The sequence below is a fragment of the Talpa europaea genome (genome assembly GCF_964194135.1).
Source record: "Talpa europaea genome assembly, chromosome: 14".
Classification (NCBI taxonomy): Eukaryota; Metazoa; Chordata; class Mammalia; order Eulipotyphla; family Talpidae; genus Talpa; species Talpa europaea.
The window spans coordinates 14,028,766-14,050,787 of NC_140082.1; the positions used below are offsets into that span (position 1 = coordinate 14,028,766).

General features: G+C 40.3%; 1 protein-coding gene across 11 annotated transcripts in view; it reads right to left on the bottom strand.

Annotated features, from left to right (window-relative positions):
• Positions 1–21,529, bottom strand: part of DEPDC5 (DEP domain containing 5, GATOR1 subcomplex subunit) — a gene marked incomplete at both ends in the record, with an annotated part of 106,522 nt that extends 84,993 nt beyond the window's left edge. For 10 of the 11 annotated variants that reach the window (XM_084253257.1, XM_084253256.1, XM_084253260.1 and 7 more), the window contains 9 exons: positions 642–703; positions 2,443–2,521; positions 8,594–8,663; positions 13,576–13,625; positions 15,476–15,559; positions 16,456–16,541; positions 18,170–18,216; positions 18,596–18,683; positions 21,472–21,529. In XM_084253257.1, coding sequence (XP_084109383.1) covers positions 642–703; positions 2,443–2,521; positions 8,594–8,663; positions 13,576–13,625; positions 15,476–15,559; positions 16,456–16,541; positions 18,170–18,216; positions 18,596–18,683; positions 21,472–21,529 — 624 coding nt within the window. The remainder of the gene's footprint in view (positions 1–641; positions 704–2,442; positions 2,522–8,593; positions 8,664–13,575; positions 13,626–15,475; positions 15,560–16,455; positions 16,542–18,169; positions 18,217–18,595; positions 18,684–21,471) is intronic. The other variant, XM_084253264.1, reaches the window with a different exon arrangement.
• Positions 21,530–22,022: the final 493 nt, after the last annotated feature.

A 22,022-nucleotide genomic window follows, 5' to 3' on the forward strand; every position in this document is an offset into this window, starting at 1 on the left:
TTCATTAATTTCTTATAGCAATGGTTCATAGGTATTAGTATACGAATTTTGCACACTTTACTCCAAAAAACTTACTCTCTCTGATGCTCCAGTAAAAAGAATTATTTCCTTTTTAAAAATTAATTCATTTTTTAATTTCCTTCTTGAATTGTTCATTGTTGCTGAAAACAACTGATTTTATGTATTAATTTTGCATCCTAAAACTTTTGAGTCCATTTATTAGGTCTTCTTTGTGGGTTTTAAGGATTTTCTACATAAAGGATATATCATCTGTGAGTAGAGACAATTTTACTTCTTTTACAATATTGGATGCTTCCTACTTTCTTTTCTTGTGTAGCTATTTTGGCTAGAATATTGAACACTAGTGGTAAAAGAAGACATCCTTCTATTGTTCCTGGATTTAAGGGGAAAAGTTTTCAGTCTTTTACCATTGAGTCTGACCGCTAGCTGTGGTTTTTTTCATAAATGGCCTTTATCATGTTCTGGTTATTAAGGCAATTTAAATGAGTTTCATCAATTTAGGCTTTACCTAATATATCTCAATTAAAGACAGCTCAATAGAAATAGTGTATTTTTAAAATCTGCATTAAGTAATGGATTGAGATTTAGATCAATAACATTTGGTGCAAGAAGAAACATACCTTCCACTTGGTAAAGAGATCAGCAAGGAAACCATTCACAGCTTTCTCAAAATATAGATCTCCTGAAAAGAAACAATGAGAAGATGAGAATGATCTTTTTTTTTTTTAAAGATTTATTTATTCATACATACAAGAACTGGAATACAGGTCGGTCAGACACGTGGGAGGGTGAGAGGATTCACCAGAGACAGGGCGGGGAACAGAACAGGCAGACTGACTGAAATACACTGCTGAGGGGAGCAGTGGGCAAGGCAGGAGAGGTCTGCCGCGTCATGTGGGATTCTCACCAGCCAGCCGGGATGGAACCTGCACTGCAGAGGCTGCGGACAGCTTCACAGCGCTGCACTCAACCACCTACACCAGCAGAGGAGGCCCCGATCTTTATTTCTTGTTTACAATTTCTTCTCTTAGTGAAGTAAAAGGAATGGACCAGTGAGAAAGAAGGTAGATCCTTCTGTATCTTAGAAGGAGATAAAGCCTCAGACCTCCCCGGTGGCGCAGCGGTTGAGCGCTGGGTTGCGAAGCTGCCCGCGGCCTCTGCAGCGCCGGTTCCATCCCCGGCTGCTCCCCGGCCACTGGAGGAGGGTCCCACATGGCGCGCAGACCCCTCCTGCCGCCCGCTGCTCTCCTCAGCAGTGTACTTCGGTCCTTCTGCCTGCTCTGCTCCCCGCTCTGGCTCTGGTGAATTCTCTCACCCTCCCGTGCTTCTGACTGTACCCAGTGCATGTATAAACAAAACAAAACGAACAAATAAATAAATAAATAAAACATGCCTCTATAAAAAAAAAAAAATAGCCTTAGCTTTAAAAACAAAAAAAGGAGATAAAGCCTCACCCACTATAAGAGGCCATGACTCCAAAGCAAAATCCAAGATTGAAAAAGTTTTAGTGATTAAAAACCATGTTCTACCTTCAGAATGAGAGAGGACCAGGCCTCCCTGGTGGCACAGGGGTTAAAGACAGCGCTACCAAGCTGTCAACAGCCACTGTAGCACAAGTTCAAGCCCCAGCAGGCCAGGGAGAAACCTACTTGGCACAGCAGACCTCTCCTATCTCGCCCACTGCTACCCTCAGCAATGTATTTCAGTAGATCCACCTGTTCTGCTCCCCATTCTCTCTGGTGAATCCTCTCACCCCCTCCTCCTCTGGCTTACACCTCAGTTCTTGCATGCATAAATAAATAAATCTTAAAAAAAAAAAAAAAAACAGAATGAGAGAACCACCTGACCTCTAAATATGATTATTTTAGGGTGATGCTTAAACTTTGCTAGAAGATGATCTGGTAGACCCTAGGCATTCACTGAATTATCATTTGCAGTTCCTGCTATTGATCACCCACAGCAAAAATTAACTTGCAATTTTGCTAAATGAAAATTTGAACTGCACACATCATGAGGCTGGTATGTTGGACACACTATCCATACCTCACAGCAGCATCACTGCTTTCTCCTCATTATATAATAATTCTAATAAATGAGACAAACATGGAGATTTCCAGGAGTGACAGGAAGAGAAATGAAAGGTATGCAAAAAAATATTGGTTTCTAGCTTAGACTCTTTTTCATCCTATATGGACTTACAGAAAAATTAAAGATGCAATAAGTTAAATTTTTCATGAATACAGCATTTCATGGAATTCATTATATACATACATTTATATTAATTTCAGCATTTGAGGATTTGCAAAGATCCCAGGACACATTTTTAGAGAATGTCAAGAGCTTAGTGTAAAATGATACCAATGCAAGGGAAACCAGAAAATTCTCCCCAGTGGAGTTACAACCAGCACTTAAGAACAGTACCATAAATATCAAAATCCCACATTTCACAGCTCATCTGAATAAATATGTAAACCATAGCCGATGTAGAACGGAACACCACCTGAAATAAAAAAAAATATATAACTGTGTTAAAAAACATGGAACAGTAAATAGAAACTGTTCAACAGGAATATGAAATCCTCATGTTTGCTAAGCTAAAGGGGGCTATGAAAGGAAAAACTCCTGGGGGGTGGGGGGCGGGGAAAGGAGGGCTTGGGGTCAAAATGAGGGGGTTGTAATTGTATGGGGAATATAAAAATAAAATTTAAATAAAAAATGATGGAAAAAAAAAAGTAAAAACTCCTATCACTCTTTTAGAAATTGATTTAGTAACATGGAAACTGTTGCTATAATTGTCATGTTATTGTTTCCTGTTACCATAAGCTATTTACCTTAATTGATTTAAAATAATTATCTATTTTTTAAAAAAAAGCAAAGGTGTGTGTTTACTCTCTGTTTTTAAGATATATACCTTCTGTGGACATGTTTGACAACAATGTACAGAGACTGAACACTACCAAACTGCACATTTTTAAATGATAGACATGGTACACTTCAGGTCATTTACCACCAAGTACCCCTCCACGCACACGCATTGATGGAAGAATTCTCCTAATTGTGACAAGGGACTTCAAAAAGCAAGCTTCATCCCTGGCATGTTGGGCGGTGAGGAGCTTCTAGTAGAGGATAAAGACATGCAAAACACTTGGGCATCCCTGGTGGCGCAAGGGGTTAACCCACATGTTGCAGCAGACCTCCCCTGTCTCTCCCGCTGCTCCCTTCAGCAATGCATTCCCGTGGATCTGCCAGTTCTGCTCCCCACTCTGTTTCTGGTAAATCCTCTTACCCTCCTGTACATCTCTGGCCTACACCTCAGCTCTTGTATGCATAAATAAATAAATCATTAAAAAAAAAGACATGCAAAATACTGGCCTAGTATGTGCCAGCTGATGAGTTGCCAGTCTAAAAAACTGTGACACATATTGTATACCTCTGTACCCAGAATGCCTTCCAGAAAAGTATAAGTGGATTTCTAGGCTGTGTGCTTTACCACAAAGTCCTTTCCCAATCATTCCTTCTGCCTCTAGGCTCCATAGAGGTTTGATGGAAAGCAAAATATAAGCATCTGGCACACCAATGGTTTATGTGAGACCACATTCCTTAAAGACAGAAGTCTCTGGGGCACAAAAGGCACTCAATAAATTTGCTCCGACTCTCGAACACACAGAAATGTGTGGAGGAAATATCTCTCTTAATATGTCAACTGTGATCATTTCTGGGTATTAGCATTATGAGAGATTTTGCTTCTTTTTGCCTATCTTTAAATTGGGAAACATTTCAGAGAATTGAAGAGAAATATGGTCTAAATCTTTTTTTGTAACAAACAAGCAATGATCTTGTAATTTAAAAAGTTAATTTTTTAAAACTGAGCTAACCCTGGTTCATAGCACTGTAAATGTTTTAGTACAGTGTATGTCCAAATGTATGTTACCACACCATGCCTACCACCAAAAAAAGGCTGATATTTTTTTTAAAGCTAACCTTTTAGCAAACTTTTTTCTAGAGATAAAAGCAGACCTTTGGCTGCAAAGGGGGATGAGGGAAATATTTGAGGCAATGTGAATGTTCTATATTAGACCATCGTGGTGGTAGTATACACATTTGTCAAAATTCATCAAACCACACATTTAAAATGAATGTTTTATTGTACGAAAACTCCATTTTTGTAAGTTGATTAAAAAGATACATTTCTAGATCTGGGTAACACTCTGTATTTATAAAGTATGTACATAAATACATAAAGCATTATTTTTAGTTATGGACTTGACAGTTTCTTTAAATGTTTTCTACTCTGAAACTATAGAAATGTCAGTTATTGTTATATTTAAATTATCCTCCTCATGGTCCCTTCCATTTTTGTGGCTTAATTTTTTTTAGGATAAAATTCATATAACAAAACTTGCTATTTTAACATCTACAATTCAAGGACTTTTAGCATATTTCACAATGTTATGCAGTCATCACCATTATCTAATGCCAGAATATTTCCACTCCAAAAAGGAACCACATACCCATTAGCAGTTACTTCCTTCTACCTGCTCCCCTGGCAACCACAAATGTACTTTCTGTCTCTATGGATTTATCCACTGTGAACACTTCTTTTATAACTGGCTTCTTTCATACTTGTTGCATGAATCAATCCCTTTTTTTTTTTTTTAAATTAAATGACATTCCATTGTATGGTTTTACTTTATGTGCTGATGAACATTTTGGGTAGTATCATCTTTTTGGCTATTATGAACAATACTGCCACAAAGATGTGTATGTCACATAAGTTTCAGTGTGAACATAAATATTTTCAATTCTCTCAGGTATACACCTAAGAATGCAGTCCCACGGTAATTCAATGTTTAACCTTTTTATAGAGGCATTTATTTATTTATTTGTTTGTTTTGTTTATACATGCACTGGGTACAGTCAGAAGCGCGGGAGGGTGAGAGAATTCACCAGAGCCAGAGCGGGGAGCAGAGCAGGCGAAGGACCGAAGTACACTGCTGAGGGGAGCAGCGGGCGGCAGGAGAGGTCTGCGCGCCATGTGGGACCCTCCTCCGGTGGCCGGGGAGCAGCCGGGGATCGAACCGGCGCTGCAGAGGCTGCAGGCAGCTTCGCAACCCAGCGCTCAACCGCTGAGCCACCGGGGAGGCCCTCAATGTTTAACCTTTTGAGGAGCTGCCAAAACGTACCACAATGGCTGTACCATTTTACGTTCCCACCAGGGATATAAGAGGATTCCACTTTCTCCACATCTTCACCAACACTCACTATTTTTCTTTATAAAAATTTAAATTTGATTATAGCCAAATTAGTGAGTCTGAAGTTATCTCATCAAGGTCGTGATTTACTTCTCCCGTGACTAATAGTGCTAAGTATCTATTCTTGCATTTATTGGCCACTTGTATATATTCTATTTGTATACTTTTTTGGAAAAATGTCTATTCAAACCATTTGCTCACTTTTTTTTAAAAAGATTTATTTATTTATACAAGCACTGGGGTATAGGCCAGAGGCGTGGCAGGGTGAGAGAATTCAACAGAGACAGAGTAGGGAGCAGAACAGGCAGAAGGACCGAAGTACACTGCTAAGGGGAGCAGTGGGCAAGACAGGAGAGGTCTGCAGCGCCATGTGGGAATATCCATGGCCAGGCAGTAATCGAACGAGCACTGCAGAGGCTGCGGACAGCTTCACAGCACTGTGCTCAACCCTCTGCGCCACCTGGGAGGCCCATTTGCTCACTTTTAAATGGGCTGTTTGCTTTCCTTTTGTTCTTTTTTTTTTTAAATTGTTAATTATTTATGTATGCATACAAGAACTGGGGTATAGGCCAGAGGTGTGGGGAGGTGAGAGGATTCACCAGAGACAGAGTGGGGAATAGAACAGGCAGATTGACTGAAACACACTGCTGAGGGGAGCAGCCAGCCAGCCAGGAGAGGTCTATTGGGCTATGTGGGTCAGCTCCCTGGCCGGGAACTAACTTGTGCTGCAGTGGCTACGGATAGCTTCATAGTGCTGCGTCTTAAGCCCTTGTGCCACCAGGGAGGCCCTCCTATTTTTCCTTAAGCGAATCAATCTTTTGTTATATTTGAATGTCTTCCAAAGATACTTTGAAAGCTTCATGTTAATTCTACTTAACTAGAATGTTAGTTTACATTCTAGTTAGAACTTTTTCTGTATTTAAATACCTAGATCCTATACTTGACATTTACTTTGTCATTTACCTATCACCATCTATACATCCCTTCATGCAACAATTAGTCTACCTTAATTTGTCTATGTAAAAATAAATTGCAGTCATACATACTCCCTTTCCTTTAAATTTATTAAATCTAATCTTTGTGGGTTGGAAAACTAATTGATGAAACAGGTAATAAAGTCTCAGTGCAATCAAGCTATCGCCAGCCACTGAGACACGAGTTCTAACCCTGGCCAAGGAACTACCCACATGGTGCAGCAGACCTCTCCTGTCTGGCCTGCTGCTCCCCTTTAGCAGTGTATTTCAGTAGATCTGCTTGCTCTGCTCCCCACTGTCTCTGGTGAATACTCTCACCCTCACACCTCTGGCCTGTACTCCAGTTCTATGTAAAAGTAAACAAAAATTTAAAAAAAAAATAAAGAAAGAAAGAATAAGAATAAACTCTGAACTAGTTACAAAAGCCTTCAAGGCCCTACATGACCCTCTGGAATCTTTCTACCTCCTCAGGGACATCATTCTCCCTACTCATCACTTATGCTTTTGTTACAATGTCCTCTCACAATTATTTCCTCTGCTTGAAATACTGTGCACCTCACAAATGTATGCTCATTACAGTTGCAAATGTTTTAAAATCTAATACCAAATACTGGAAAAAGTAAAAAACAACCGATGATTTTATGTATTTCTACAAGGAATATAAATTTTCCTAAAATTGAGAAACAATTTTATAATCATGTAAAGTATAACGTATTACCCAGAAAACACACTAATTATAGATCAAAAAATGTATTAGGGCTTCCCTGGAGATACAGGAGGAAAAGTCTCAGCACTATCAAGCTATCACCAGCCACTGGGGCATGAATTGGATCCCCAGCTAGGGAGCTGACCCACATGGCACAGCAGACCTCTCCTGTGTCACCAGCTGCTTCCCTCAGTAGATCTGTATTTCGGTAGATCTGCCTTTTCTGCTCCCCACTCTGTCTCTGGTGAATTCTCTCACCCCCGCACCTTTGACCTATGCCCCAGTTCTAGCATGCATAAATAAATAAAAACAAATCTTTAAAAATAAATAAAATAAAACATGTATCATTGGTTACCAAAAAAAGTCAGCTAAAAAAGGCTACATAGTGGCCTCCCTGGTGGCTCAGGTGGTTGAGCACCGCACTATAAAGCTACCCACAGACTCTGCAGTGAGGGTTACATCCCAGCCGGCCAGGGAGAAACCCATATGGTGCAGTAGACCTCTCCTGTCTCGCCCGCTGCTCCCCTCAACAGTGTATTTCGTCCGTCTGCCTGTTCTGTTCCCCGTTCTGTCTCTGATGAATCCTCTCACCCGCCCGTACATCTGGCCTATACCCCAGTTCTTGTGTAAACAAATAAATCTTAAAAAAAAAAAAGAAGTGATATATTTGGAAAAAAAAAAAAGCTACCTACATTTTTATTTCATTTTAACAAAGTACAAAAATAAACAAAAAATAGTGTTTAGAATAAAAAATATATATGCATTAACATAATGCAAACAACAGGATACTTCAAAGATAAAATATGTACTTAGTGGCTACCTTTAAAGGGAACTGGTTCTCACCCGGGGACAGTAGATAATATCTGCAGATATTTTGGGTTTTCATGACTTGGAGGGTAGTGGGTGGAGGCTGCTACTGGCATCTACTGAGTAGAAGCCAGAGATGCTGCTAAACATCCCACAATGTACACACAACAACCCCCCACGACATTACTGGCATCTGGGGCCAGATAATTCTTTGCTCTAGAGACTGTGCTAAAAATTGCAACATGTTTAGCAGCATCCTCCACACAACCCAGTTGTGACAACAAAAAGTGTCTCCAGACATTGCCAAAGTTCCCTAGGGAGGCAAAAAATCTCCTCCAGTTGAGAACCACTGCTGTCAAAGGAGGGAGAGAGATGGGAACAAGGAAGAGCAAAGAGGTGGTTTCATCAGCATGGGTGATGTTTCACAGTGGCTAGGCTTGGATTTTTCCAGTCAGAACAGAGTTTGGAAGGAGGAGATTCCTTTGCAAAGATTTCTCTTCATGAGCACTAAGACAATCTTCCACTTTTATAATGTATTAGTGGGCTTAGGAGCCTGCAAGCTACACATTATCTCTACATCTTCTGATTAAATATGAGCAGAAAATGAAGATCAACCCCAAACTGGAAAGATCCAACTGTGAAAGATTAGAATTGGGGGGGGGGGGGTCCCTGACAATATTACCTACTGGGCAGATAGTAGCAATCATGAGATTATCAATATTTTGCTTATTTCTCTGGGGTTTTTTGTGTTTTGTTCTGTTTTTTTTTAATTTCAGGACTTAGACATTATGGTATGGGAGAACAAAACCAAAAAAGCATTTCATAAATCTTACCCTGGTATCTTCACTGATGTAACCACACATGACCTTCTCATTCTTGACCCACAGCTCACCAGCCTGTGCCCTGAAAGGATACACACACACACACACACACACACACACGTTATTACAAGTCTTACAAAAACCAAGAAGAAATGGGAGTGACTTCTGGATGCTTTGCTCTACTCTGTTACTTATACCCAAAAGATGGAGCACTATTTACGATAGCTAAGATAGGGTCTCCCTGGTGGCACAGGAATTGAAGTCTCAGTGCTACCACAGAGAGGATCTGAGTTCGATCTCCGGCCAGGGAGCTAACCCACATATGGTGCAGCAGACCTCTCCTGTCTCGCCTGCTACTCCCCTCGGTGGTGTATTTCAGTCAATCTGCCTGTTCTGCTCCCCACTCTGTCTCTGGTGAATCTTCTCATCCTTGCATCTCTGACCTACACCCCAGTTTTTATATGTTTAAATAGTAAAAATAAACCTTTAAAAAAAATAGCGAAGATATGGAGACAACCTAAATGCCTCAAAACATATGATTGGATCAAGAAGATATGGTATATCAACACAATGGACTATTATTCAGCAATCAAAAAAGATAAACTCATGTCATTTGCAGCAACATGGATGGAGCTGGAAGGCATTATGCTTAGTATAATAAGTCAGAAGGAAATAGGAGAACATGGCATGGTTTCAAGTATAGAAGGAACATAGGGAAAACAAACAAGGGATGGGGTGGTGGGGGGGGCAGGGAACAGCAGGCAAACAATAAATCAGAGACATTCAGCTGGGGAGGGAGAAGGAGAGGGACCAAAACATGAGGGAAGAGCACAAGAGATTATGGTAATGGTTCACAGATGTCTCAGTGGTGGTAATTTTATGGGGATTACACCTGAGAGGAGAATGAATAACACTGTGAAAAGTATATAAATAAAAATATAGAGAGATATACAACATAAAGCATGAACCCTAACAAAAACTATGGACTTAGTTAATAATGTGTCAATATGGGTTAATGAATTACAACAAATGAACCACACAAAATCAAAATGCTAATAGTGAGGGAAATTGGAAGAGGGATATAAGGGAACTCTGTACTATTTGCTCAATCTCTATAAATCTACAAATGCTTTTTTTTTTTTAAAGATTTATTTATTTATGCATACAAGAGCTGGGGCACAGGCCAGAGATGCAGGGGGTGAGATGATTCACCAGAGACAGAGTGGGGAACAGAACAGGCAGACTGACTGAAATACACTGCTGAGGGGAGCAGGCAGAGAGACAGGAGAGGTCTGCTTTGCCATGTGGGTTGCTCCCTGGAAGGCTGGGGATCAAACTTGTGCTGCAGAGGCTTCCGATTGCTTCATAGTGCTGTGCTTAACCCACTGCGCCACCAGGGAGGCCCTACAAATGCTTTAAAAAAAAAGAAAAGAAAAAGGGACTCCCTGGTGGGCAGCGGTTGAGCGCTGGGCTGCGAAGCTGCCCGCAGCCTCTGCCCACAGCAAGAGTTCCACTCTCCTGCCGCGCCCAGCTGCTCCCCTCCGCAGTGTACTTCGTCAGTCTGTCTGTTCTGTTCCCCACTCTGGCTCTAGTGAATTCTCTCACCCTCCCGCGCTTCTGACTGTACCCAGTGCCTGTATAAATAAATCTTAAAAAAAAAAGAAAAAAAAATACCTTACACCCAAAAGACCCAGCCAGGTAAGATATCCAGAGAGCATACTGAGTTTGTACAACAGGAACTCTTAATCCAGGAGTTCACAAATGACATTTAGGTCTAAGGGTAGGCTTCAGGAAATCCATGAATCCTCTGAAATGATATGCTAAATTTTCTGGGCAGCCAGGTATTAAACTTGTGCTTTAGATTGCTTCATAGTGCAGTGCTTAACCCCTTGCGCCACCAGGGAGGCCCAAGATTTTTTTTTAAAGTTTTTTTTTCTTTTACATTTTGTTTTTTTAATTAATATTTTATTTTATGTAATTCTTACATCATTTTTCATTTTTGCACAATGTATGCATTTTCATTTTGGTTATATTCCCCATACAATTACATACCCCCCTTATTTTGACCCTAGTCTTTCCTCTCCCCTTTCCCCCCCCCCCACCCCCGTCGTGAGTCTCTGGTTTATAGCGGCTTGTTGATTTTGATTTTCACTTTGTATTAATTAGTCTTTTTCCTGGTCCCTTATTTAGGTTTTCTAAATTCCTGCTATGAGCGAGACCATCCGGTATTTTTCTTTTTCTTTCTGACTTATTTTGCTGAGCATGATCCCTTCTAGCTCCATCCATGTTGCTGCAAACTGCATGTGTTTATCTTTTTTTGATTGCTGAGTAATATTCCATGGTGTATATGTACCACATCTTCTTGATCCAGTCATCTATTTTTGGGCAGTTGGGTTGTTTCCATAGCTTAGCTATTGTAAATAGTGCTGCTATAAACATAGGGATGCAGGTGCCCTTTGGAATTAATGATTTATTTATTTAGGGTAGTCCCTAGTGGCACAAGGGGTTAAGTACAGCACTGTGAAGCTATCCACAGCCTCTGCAGCACAAGTTCGATCCCTGGCTGCCAAGACAGCTATCCATATGACGCAGCAGACCTCTCCTGTCTTGCCCGCTGCTCCCCTCAGCAGTGTATTTCAGTCAGTCTACCTGTTCTGTTCCCCACTCTGTCTCTGGTGAAACCACTCATTCATTTTTTTAAGGATTTATTTATTCATACATACAAGAACTGGGGTATAAGCCAGAGGTGCGGGGGGTGGGTGGGAGAGGTGAGATGATTCAAAGAAAATCAAATGTTAATCTTTTAAGAAAAGAGACTATTTCAAAGGCAGGGACCCAAAGTAGTGAAATTCTTTCATATACCCTTAACTTTTTACTACATTACCAGTTTAAAAGGCTAACTTATAAAGAAATTCTTTAATAATAACAACTTCTAGTTACACAATTACCATTTTTCCCTGTATGAGATCCATAGCATCTTTTTTTTTTTTTCTTAATTTGTGTGCCTTCAGGTAATTAGCAAAAAAAAGTGACCTTTGATTCTGTATAGGAAGATTATAAATGGCAGACAACTGTGTGGCTTACATTTAACCATGAATGAGCAAAATATTAGGACATATTTTTTTTCCCCAATGTCGGACTGTCACTCATCCAAAGGTTCACAGGTCAGAACGCTGGACATAGACAAGCCTCTCTTCTCTCTGCCACCTAATGACACACATGTGGCACAGCAGCCACATCTGCAACGCCTCTAGGGGCAGTATATTATTAGGACATCTGTATCATCTCAGGGTTTTCAGTCTCCATCTAATGCTTTTGTATCTAAGAGTAGTGACATACAGAAAGAATTTAAGGAGGGCCTCCCTGGTGGCACAAGGGGTTAAGTCTCAGCACTATGATACCATTGACAGCCACTGCAGCATGAGTTAGATCCCCAGCCAGGGAGCTGACCGCATAGCCCAACAGACCTCTCCTGGCTCGCCGGCTGCTCCCCTCAGCAGTATATTTCAGTAGATGCACCTGTTCTGCTCCCCACTGTGTATCTGGTGAATCCTTTCACACACACACCCCCCCCCCCCCGCCAGTACCAGCACCTCTGGACTACACCCCAGTTCTTATATGCATAAATAAATAAAATAAATCTTTATAAAAAAAGAATTTAAGAAGGAAAGAAGGTTTAGGGTGAACTATAGACTGGAGGCCAAATCCAGCCCATCTCCTGTTTTTGCAAGGTTCACAACTAAGAATGATTTCTACAGGAACTGACAATAATTTGCAAGAAAGACCTGAGACCCACATGACCCGAAGTCTAATATATTTACTATGGTCCTTTACAGAAAGAGATTTTAAAGCAAACAATTCATTTTCAGATGAATAGACTCCAAGATCCCCTGATCTCTTCAACACACACTTTCCTGTTAATCACTGGCATTGCAGCAGCAGGATATACAGATTTCCTGATTCAGGCCTGCCACCTCAGAGAGACTAGCTTTTAGTAGAAGATATGAACCTAATTGCATTTCTTGTTCTGCTCAAGACTTAGGTTCCTTCTTGTATTGTGCTTTAGTTGCTAAGACTATTTTTTTTCCTAAAGAATTTTGACCCTACAACATCTTTTTAAAAATCCCTTTAGGGGGGGAAAAAAAAAAACTAATCCTTTCAGAATCAATCATTCAATGTAAATGACCCTTGTTGCTAATGAGAAAGTTCTTTATGAAGATTTTGGCTAATAAATGTAGATGAGATGGCTGACCTAGAAAATTACCACACTCCTGCAACAATTATCACTCTCTCACTAGGTGAGAAGTTGATAGAGAACTTCATAATGGGGGTCTACACTGCATCACTGGAGCCCACCAGCCACTATCAGTGTCACTAAAAGTGAGTCAAGCAGGTGTAAATATGCTTGCGTTGATATAGTAAATTTCAGGAATAACACAAGTTTTTTCTCAGAAGAAGGATTTATGTCTCATTATATACTATTTAGTGCTGCTTAAAGACTTCACTATGTAACTGCTGGGCTTTTTTAATTTAAGAGGGATTTCAAAAAGTCCTTTTTTCTCTATTCTTCATAAACTGAAATACAGAAATAATTTTAATAAATCATAAGCAACACAATATAATTTAAAAAGCAGCAAATCAGAACCTTTGTGCTATTTTTTCTCTCCAAATCTGTTTCCTAATCCGTAAAATGAGGTTTCATTAAATATAGTCACCTAAGGCTTTTTTTCAGTTGTGAAATTGTTAAGTCTATAACTCATTTGTTCCAGAATACTAGGTGGCTTCAATAACTTCCACTCATTTAAGAATACTACAGTGCATTTTGGATTTTTGTTTATTTGAATCTTTTAACTCCAACAATCTAAAGTTTTAAGTTACTGTGTACTTTATTATATGAAAATCCATATGCCTCTAATGCCTAATATAGCCCCATTACTGCACTATACCCTATCCCCATTTACTTGCTAATAAGTCAAAAGTGATATAATATCTACCTGATGCCAGCAAATTCCACCTTCTGTGTGATATAGGCACATGTGCTGACCTAAGAGGAGAAGAGAGAGAGAGAGAGAGATTCAACACATTAAGGCCATAAAAAAAAGTCACAAACATCTCTTGACTTTCTAATCTTTTCTAATAATCCAAAGTTCAATTAACATGGGAGTCACAAATTTGTCCCATAGAGAAACCTGTTGGGCAGGAAGAACAATAGATTCTCAAGAGCTTGGCAAGTGCAGACAATAGTAAAGAACAGGAGTCCAACTTCACTAATATACTTACCTTCACCTACCTTTATATATCTCGCTTATAAATAAAACATTTATTTCTCACATTATAAAATGGAACCCTTCCCCACCAAATAAAAAAATGAACAAAGAGGGCCTCCCTGGTGGCACAGGGTTAACATCTTGGCACTATCAAGCTATCACCAGCCACTGCTGCATGAGTTCAATCCCTAGCCAGGGAGGTAACCCCATGGCGTAGCAGACCTCTCCTGTCTCGCCTGCTGCTCCCCTCAGCAGTGTATTTCAATAGATCTGCCTGCTCTGCTCCCCACTGTCTCTGGTGAATCCTCTCACACCCCAACCCCCTGCACCTCTAACCTACACCCCAGTTCTTATATGCATAAATCAATAAAAAATAAATAAATCTTTAAAAAAAAAATGAACAAAGATTTTTTTTCCTAAAAATGAGTGTATGGGGTCTCCCTGGTGGCACAGTTGGTTGAGTGCAGCACCGTGAAGCTGTCCGCAGCCTCTGCAGTGCCAGTTCAATCCCCACCAGCCTCGGAGCAACCCACATGGCGAGCAGACCTCTCCTGGCTCGTCTGCTGCTCCCCTCAGCAGTGTATTTCAGTCTTTCTGCCTGTTCTGCTCCCTGCTCTGTCTTTGGTGAATCCTCTCACCCTCCTGCGCATCTGGCCTGTACCCCAGCTCTTGTATAAATAAAATAAATCTTAAAAAAAATAAAATAAAAAATGAAAATGAGTGTATGGAAATTCCACCTATAATTTGTTATTTTGTAATACTCAAAAACTCCTATATGGAAAATTTTCAGTACTAGTTTACAGTTCTAATGAACTGATCATTTTAAGTGGAAAATGCTCATGCTGAAAAAAATAAATGAATAAGGAAAATTGGAGGAGTGCACAGCAAAAAGTAGTCTAACCCAGAAGCAACAAGACCTTGATTCTAGGCCAGTGTCAAGTGCTTACGTACAACCTTTCTTGTCTTGACTTGGGTAATCACTTAAATTCTTTTTTTTAAAGATTTGTTTTTATTTATTCATGCATACAAGAACTGGTGGGCGAGAGGATTCACCAGAGACAGAGTGGGGAACAGAACAGGCAGATCTACTGAAATACACTGCTGAGGGGAGCAGCAGGTGAGACAGGAGAGGTTTGCTGTGCCATGTGGGTCAGCTCCCTGGCTGGGGGTTGAACCCATGCCTCAGTGGCTGTGGATTGCTTCACAGTGCTGAGACTTAAACCCTGCGCCACCAGGGAGATCCAAAATCACCTAAATTCTTAATCTCACTTTTCCTATAAATTAGGAAAATAGTTTATAAATTACATCTAGAAATTATAAACAAATACCTCTCCACAAGGAGATGTGAGGAACAAGTGAAAATCTGAAAATGAAAGTCCCCACCAAAGGTAAAATATTATAATTTCCTATTCAAATCTAAAATGTAAAGTAAAAAATTGTGACCATAAACAAAGAAAGCTCAAAAAATATTTATGAAAAGAGAAAGAAAGATATACAAAGTATTTGCAATAATTGTAGATGACAGAATTAGAAACTTTTATTCGTCCATTAAATCTTCTAAATCTCTACTTATGAATATGGATTATTAATATAATGGAAAAATAATACTTTTTTTTTTTAATCTTACCAAACTTTTCTTCAGTCGCCACATATCTCCTCGGCCAATATACTGATCCTTAAAGGTTAATTCCACTAGGTCAAGGGTCACATCCTAAAAAGGATAGTAAAAAAATCTCTCTCCATTACTTTGACACACCCGCATAGTTATACAATAAAGTCCAGTCATCATAAAGAAATCTTTAGGTTAAAAAAAAAATAACCTATTAGAAGCCCACTTGAAAGCTGAACCCTAACAAACAGAATTTTTTCCTGTCAAAGGACCATTTTCAAGGATAGATAAGTCTACAGCAGATTCTATAGCAGCTGTACCAGGGGTTAGTACAAAGAGTACCAGTCCTGTAATCCTGATTCTGCTAAAGAAACATGATATTGAGTTGTGAGCTTTATTTCCCTACACAACGTCAATAAATACATATATACCAAATCTTTTAAAGACGTACTTTAAAAGGGGGAGGGAGGCTTAAATGCAACCTACATACTACCTATAACTGAAGTTACCTATATATGATCACATATTTAATAGACCAACACTGTATTTAAGTAACTCATTATTTCCTTAGAGACCTAATCTTGAGAAAGGGTGCTAATCATTGCAAAAAGATATTCATGTCCAGGGGGCCTCCCCGGTGGCGCAGGGGTTGAGCGCTGGGATGCGAAGTTGCCCCCAGCCTCTGCAGCACCGGTTCGATCCCTGGCCACCGGGTAAGGGTCCCACATGGTGCGCAAACCTCTCCTGCCGCCCGCTGCTCCCCTCAGCAGTGTATTTCATCAGTCTGCCTGTTCTGTTCCCTGCTCTGGCTCTGGTGAGTTCTCTCACCCTCCCGCACTTCTGACTGTACCCAGTGCTTGTATAAATAAATAAATAAATAACTGAATCTTTTTAAAAAAAAAAAAAAAAAAAGAAAAAGAAAATGAAAAGATAAGCCAGAGACAAGAGAAAATATTAAAAAAAAAAAAAAGATATTCATGTCCAGAACAAAGTAATACCTTAGGGTCTACAACATTCACATAAACATCTTGATAAGGTCTTAGACGAAAAACTTGAGTTACAGTCTGGTCTACACTGATAGTTTCTGGAACAGAAAAGAAATCTGCATCAGGTAACATTCTGAAAAATCAGGTAAATATATTCTAATCTAAATACGTAGACATTCAGCAAGTAATACAACTGATCATTTGCCATGGGTAAGACATATTCTCTGCTTTCCAAGAGCTTAAAATCTGGAGTTCTCTTTTCAGAAGAAATAAGACCTGACCCTAAGCAATTGAAAAAATGGGAGAGGAAAACAGGGAAAGAGACACATAGAGAGAAAAGGAAGAAATTAGAACTTTCAAAGGGTTATAAAAACACAGAAGAGGAAAGAGGTCCTTTCTCATTTGAGAGTAGTGGGAGTAATTAAGGAAGGAACACACTTTTCAATGAGCTCTTAAGTCTGGTAAGAAACTTTTTTTTTTTTTTTTTTGCATAGAAGAACTGAGGTGTAGGCCAGAGGTGCGGGTGGGTGAGAGGATTCACCAGAGACAGAGTGGGGAGCAGAGTGGGGAGCAGAACAGGCAGACTGACTGAAATGCACTGCTGAGAGAGGGACACAGCGGGCAAGAGAGGAGAGGTCTGCTGCGCCATATGTAGGTTAGCTCCCTGGCCAGGGATCAAACTTAGGCTTTAGTGTTGATAGCTCTAAGACGTAACCCCTAGCCATCAAAAAGGCCTTAAGTCTGGTAAGAAACTTAACAGAAGATGAGATGAGGGAATGGGTACTTTTAGGGTCTGGGTACTTTTAGGATCTAGGCTATAGATAGTATTCATCCATCAAGTTGAAATATAAAGTGGACATCAAAATCCTTTAGAGCAAATTAAGTCTTCTTTATTTTAAATACTATTTAAGGAATTTATCTTATTTGCTGTCAGTTAACTTATTGGTTCCATAATGGGCGTGGCATAGTTGTTAAAGAAAAAACAGAAAGGAATTGGATCCAAATGAGTAGTAGAACCATAGCTGGGCCTCCCACACTTACTGACTTCAGGCAAGTCAGTTAGTCACAGAGACTGTTTCCTCATTCACTCAAGAGTTTGTGGGGTGTCTCCCTAGTGGCCTAAAGTTATGTCTCAGCACTACCACCATCAAGGCTTAGTTTGAACCCTGGCCAGGGAGGTAACCCACATATTAACAGTATATTTCAGTAAATCCATCTGCCTGCTCCCCACTCAGTTTCTGGTGAATCCTCTCACCTCCACACCTCTGGTCTATACCCCAGTCCTTCTATGCAAAGAAAAAAAAAGTTTGTGGAAAGATAAAGAGAGATGACAAAAAGGTCCCCGTGCCCTGCACATGTGGTAGGCCATGATCAATGTGTCCCTTCCTCACCCCATCCTCAATAGGCACTTAACAAATTTTGGGGGGAAAATATACATAGGAAAGCACTTTTTGGCAATAATTTTTTTGGAGTTAAGTGTAAAGCTTTACCTTTTCAGATATCTTTATCCTAAACCTAAATATAGTTATTTCAGCACTCTCAAGATGCTGACAAATGAGATGCCTTGACAGTTTTGTTATCTGACCATTTTTAAAGAGTTAACACAATTAAAGAAGGAGAGAAGTATAAGTGTATCCTTATTCCCTAAGAGCATGAGAAGAGATTTCTTGCAGTTTCTGGGACAGTAAGGGGCAAACATCTCAGAGAAGCCACATGAAATTCTTACCTTTCTGTAAATCTTCCTTAAGTGACTTGACTTGCAAAAGCAGAGGGCTGGAAAATAAAGCAAAAAAGCCATGGGAAACTAGGCAGTAACTAACCAGCTTTCTTTGCCCCCTAAAGAGACAAATCCATTTCTGGACACACTGTAACTATAGCACAGCAATGGGAAAAAGCTTCCTTTAGAAACAAAGAAACTCTGTACTTGTGCTCAAGGAAATGAATAAATGCTACAGAACTTTTCAGAGTTGTCCTCTCTGTTTTGGAAACAGAAAGGATGGACTACTTTAAAAACAAATTATTGGCTTATCAATCCAATAGGGCTGAAGCATTTTCATCCACAGGCAAAAGTCTCTTTTGCCCCTTAGGCAAAAAATCATTTGGAAACAGCAGGCTGCTCAGTTAGTTCCCCTGAATCAAGTGAGAGGCTCACCTGTATTCATCGTTAGGATGAGCAATCTCCACAATATCTCCAAGTTTGATGTGAGGAAACACTTTGGGATTCACGACTAGCTCATCATCTGAAAAACAATTCAGCAACCTTAAGCAGAAAGCACATTCATTTGGGTAACAGGTTGCTGTGTTTTCACCCTGGGTCCTTCCGGCCCCAGCAGGTTGGTATTACTACTTCATCTCACAAATGACATTCCATTTCAACTAATGGATCAACTAAATTTGCTGGTGGGCAGCTAAGTGGGACAGCATGACAGCATTCTGGTACCCTTGTCTCCCAGAGCCCACTGTGCCCAGGGAAAAACAGCCCTTGCTCTCCTGGAATTAGGCCTCTGAGAGTTCCTTACTCCCTCAAATATCATGTGTGGGGCCTCCCTGGTGGTACAGGGGTTAAAGACAGCACCATCAAGCTATCACCAGCCACTGCAGCACAAGTTCGATCCTCTGCCAGCCAAGAAGCAAGCCACAAAGCACAACAGACCTCTCCTGCCCCAGCCGCTGCTCCCCTCAGCAGTGTATTTTAGTACATCTGCCGGTTCTGCTCAGTACTTTCTCTGGTGAATCCTCTCACCTCCCCGCACCTCTGGCTTATACCCTAGTTCTTATATGCATAAATATATAAATCTTTAAAAAAAATCATGTGTGTGGCATATACAAAGAACAGCCTGGGTTCCACAGATTTAGCACAACCTGATTCAAAAATATTCCCCAAATACTGTCTTAATATGACCCTCACATTAAGTCTCTGGATCTACTGGATCATGGTGTAGAGAGGAAAAAACCTCAATAGCAATGAGGTGACTTCCCTAAGGGTGCACAGCTGGTAATAAATAGCCCACCCAGGACTCATTACTAGTCCAGGTTCCTCCTCCTAAAACCCACCACTTCTCACATGTCATAAAAAATCAAGGCAAATAAAATGCAATAGACTTTGGAGGGCAGCACCCGATCAGGGGAAAACGTCAGATATCAGTTCACATTAGGATCCAATAAGACCCCATAGCAAAGACATGATTTCCTAAGTTTATCTACTCTACCTCCCAATGGGAGTTGGGAAGAACTCACAAATATAATAAATTCAGAATCATAAAGGTGGAATGGTGTTTTCTGTTTCAATTTTGGGGGCAAGAAATGGCCTTTAATTATGCTAAAACCATGACAAATAAGTATAAGCAGATTTCAAATGCAATCAGACCCCACAAAAATTTAGTCAAGGGGCCTCCCTGGTGGCACAAGGGATTAAGATGCAGCACTATGAAGCTATCCACAGCCACTGCAGCACGAGTTCGATCCCCAGCCAGGGACATGAACCACATGGCGCAGAAAACCTCTGTCTCACCTGCTGCTCCCCTTGGCAGTATGTTTCAGTCAATCTGCCTGTTCTGCTCCCCACTCTGTCTCTGGTGAATCCTCTTACCCCCTGCATCTCTGGTCTGCACCCCAGCTCTTGTATGCATAAATAAATAAATCTTTAAAAAAAATTTAGTGTAGTTAAACAAAGCACTGGGTTAATCCCAAAATTTATTTGGTATATTTTTCCATTGAGAGCTTTATGCCAAATCCTCTATAAAATTCTCCCCAAACCTCAATAACCTAAAATGAGCAATCTGAGCATGGATTCTATTCTGCTTTATCATTTCTTTTTTGCACATTTCTCATCAAGCTAAAAGCTTTTCAGAGACCAAGGACCTTGCTGCACTCATAATCTATATATGGGGCAGGTATGCACCTAATTTTGTTGGGTGCGTTCTTATTTATAGTCTTTCAGGAAGGTACAGCACGTAGCTACCTGTCTTGTACACATGTACAAGAAATTTGCATACATTATAAACAACTGTATATACTGTAGCCTTATATCTTTTCCTCTGTCAAAAGTTACCTCTATTATTCATTCATTCTACTCCAAACTGTTTAGGGAGCATTAACTGCATACAAAGTATAGTGTCACCAACAGACTGCTGTTTTAGCAGAAATTGTGTTTCAAATATAGCAATCACTGATATAGCCTTGTTCCTTAATTATAATGGCTACATTTATTGCACAGCACAAACCAGCCTAGTTCTTTGCTAAAGACTACATACATCATCTTACTTAATCCATGCAACACCTTATGATATAGAAACTATTGTTTTCCCTTTTGGGCAGTCCTTTCCCTGGTAAGACTTATACATACATGTCACAGGAGCAAATACATGCTAAAATACAATTTTAAAAAGACTTGTAGTGTTGCTAATTCCAATTTCTGGTTGTTAGAACAGAAGAGGAAATTATTCCTTTACAAAAGAAAAGGAAATCACATGACTAAGTGCTTGCCAGATGCTAAGAGAAACTATTTTATAGCACTTGAATTTGTAGATGGGGGTATGCTAGAGGTCCCAGGGAAAGTTAGCAGCAGAGCTGATACTCCAGATTCTAGTTTAATGCAAGACAACAAGCTGTGTCCTGCCCCTTCTCACTATGCCTTGGAGCCAGGCAAAGGTTCACTCTTTGATCATACCTGTCTCACGTACATCTACGCCTTCTCGCTCACTAAATCTAAGTTTCTCTTATCTGCCAAACTAGTGCAGGCTGGAATTTTAATCAGAAAACATGTAGCAAAACTACAACACACCAATAGTAAACTGGCAATATTCATAACGTTTCTTAAAACTCAGAAAGGAAATGCTTTTCAGAAGGAGCCTGTGCTCTCTGGCCCTACTGCCCTCCCAATTACTGTATTTTATTTGCTGCTTCACTCAGTTAAGTAGTCTGTCTAGCTTCTGAAAGTCACATGAGTCAGGGTGTAATTTTCAAGGCACTGGACACACCAGAAACTCAGCCAATTTACACAACCCCCAAAGACCAATCAATACTGACCACTGCCCCCAAAGCCCTTCTTGTGGATGACAAGTTTGTAGACCTTTGTTGTTCTCATCTTGCTCCGTGGTTTCCTTCAGCTGTTCCAAGCTTGGGGGAGAGAAGTCATCTTGCCTCCCTGTCATTGAAATACAAACAAAAAGACTGGAACATCAGATTTTTCCCTATAAATGCTTTATGATTTCAGGTCAGTGAAAACACTGGTGTTAATCAGCTGAGAGGTGGCACCCACACTTGCATGAAATCACTCACTCAGGATGGAAGCTAACTGCCAAAAAGATGCTCTATTACACCCCAAAGGGAAACTTACAGCGAGCGGGGCACTAGTTACCTAGACTCTAAATCAAAACAGCCAAATATCAAAGAGATCTTAAAAAAGGTGAGCGCACTCATTTTTTTTAGATGAGGAAAGTGAAGGCCAGCCAAGGGACATGCCCAAGGTCACTCATACAGAGAGGGACTCCCACCGGTCACGCTTTGCCGTCAATATCCAGTGCAAGATGAGTATAAATTGGAGGGCAGAGGTTCGCTTCCGAATCTTCATCTATATA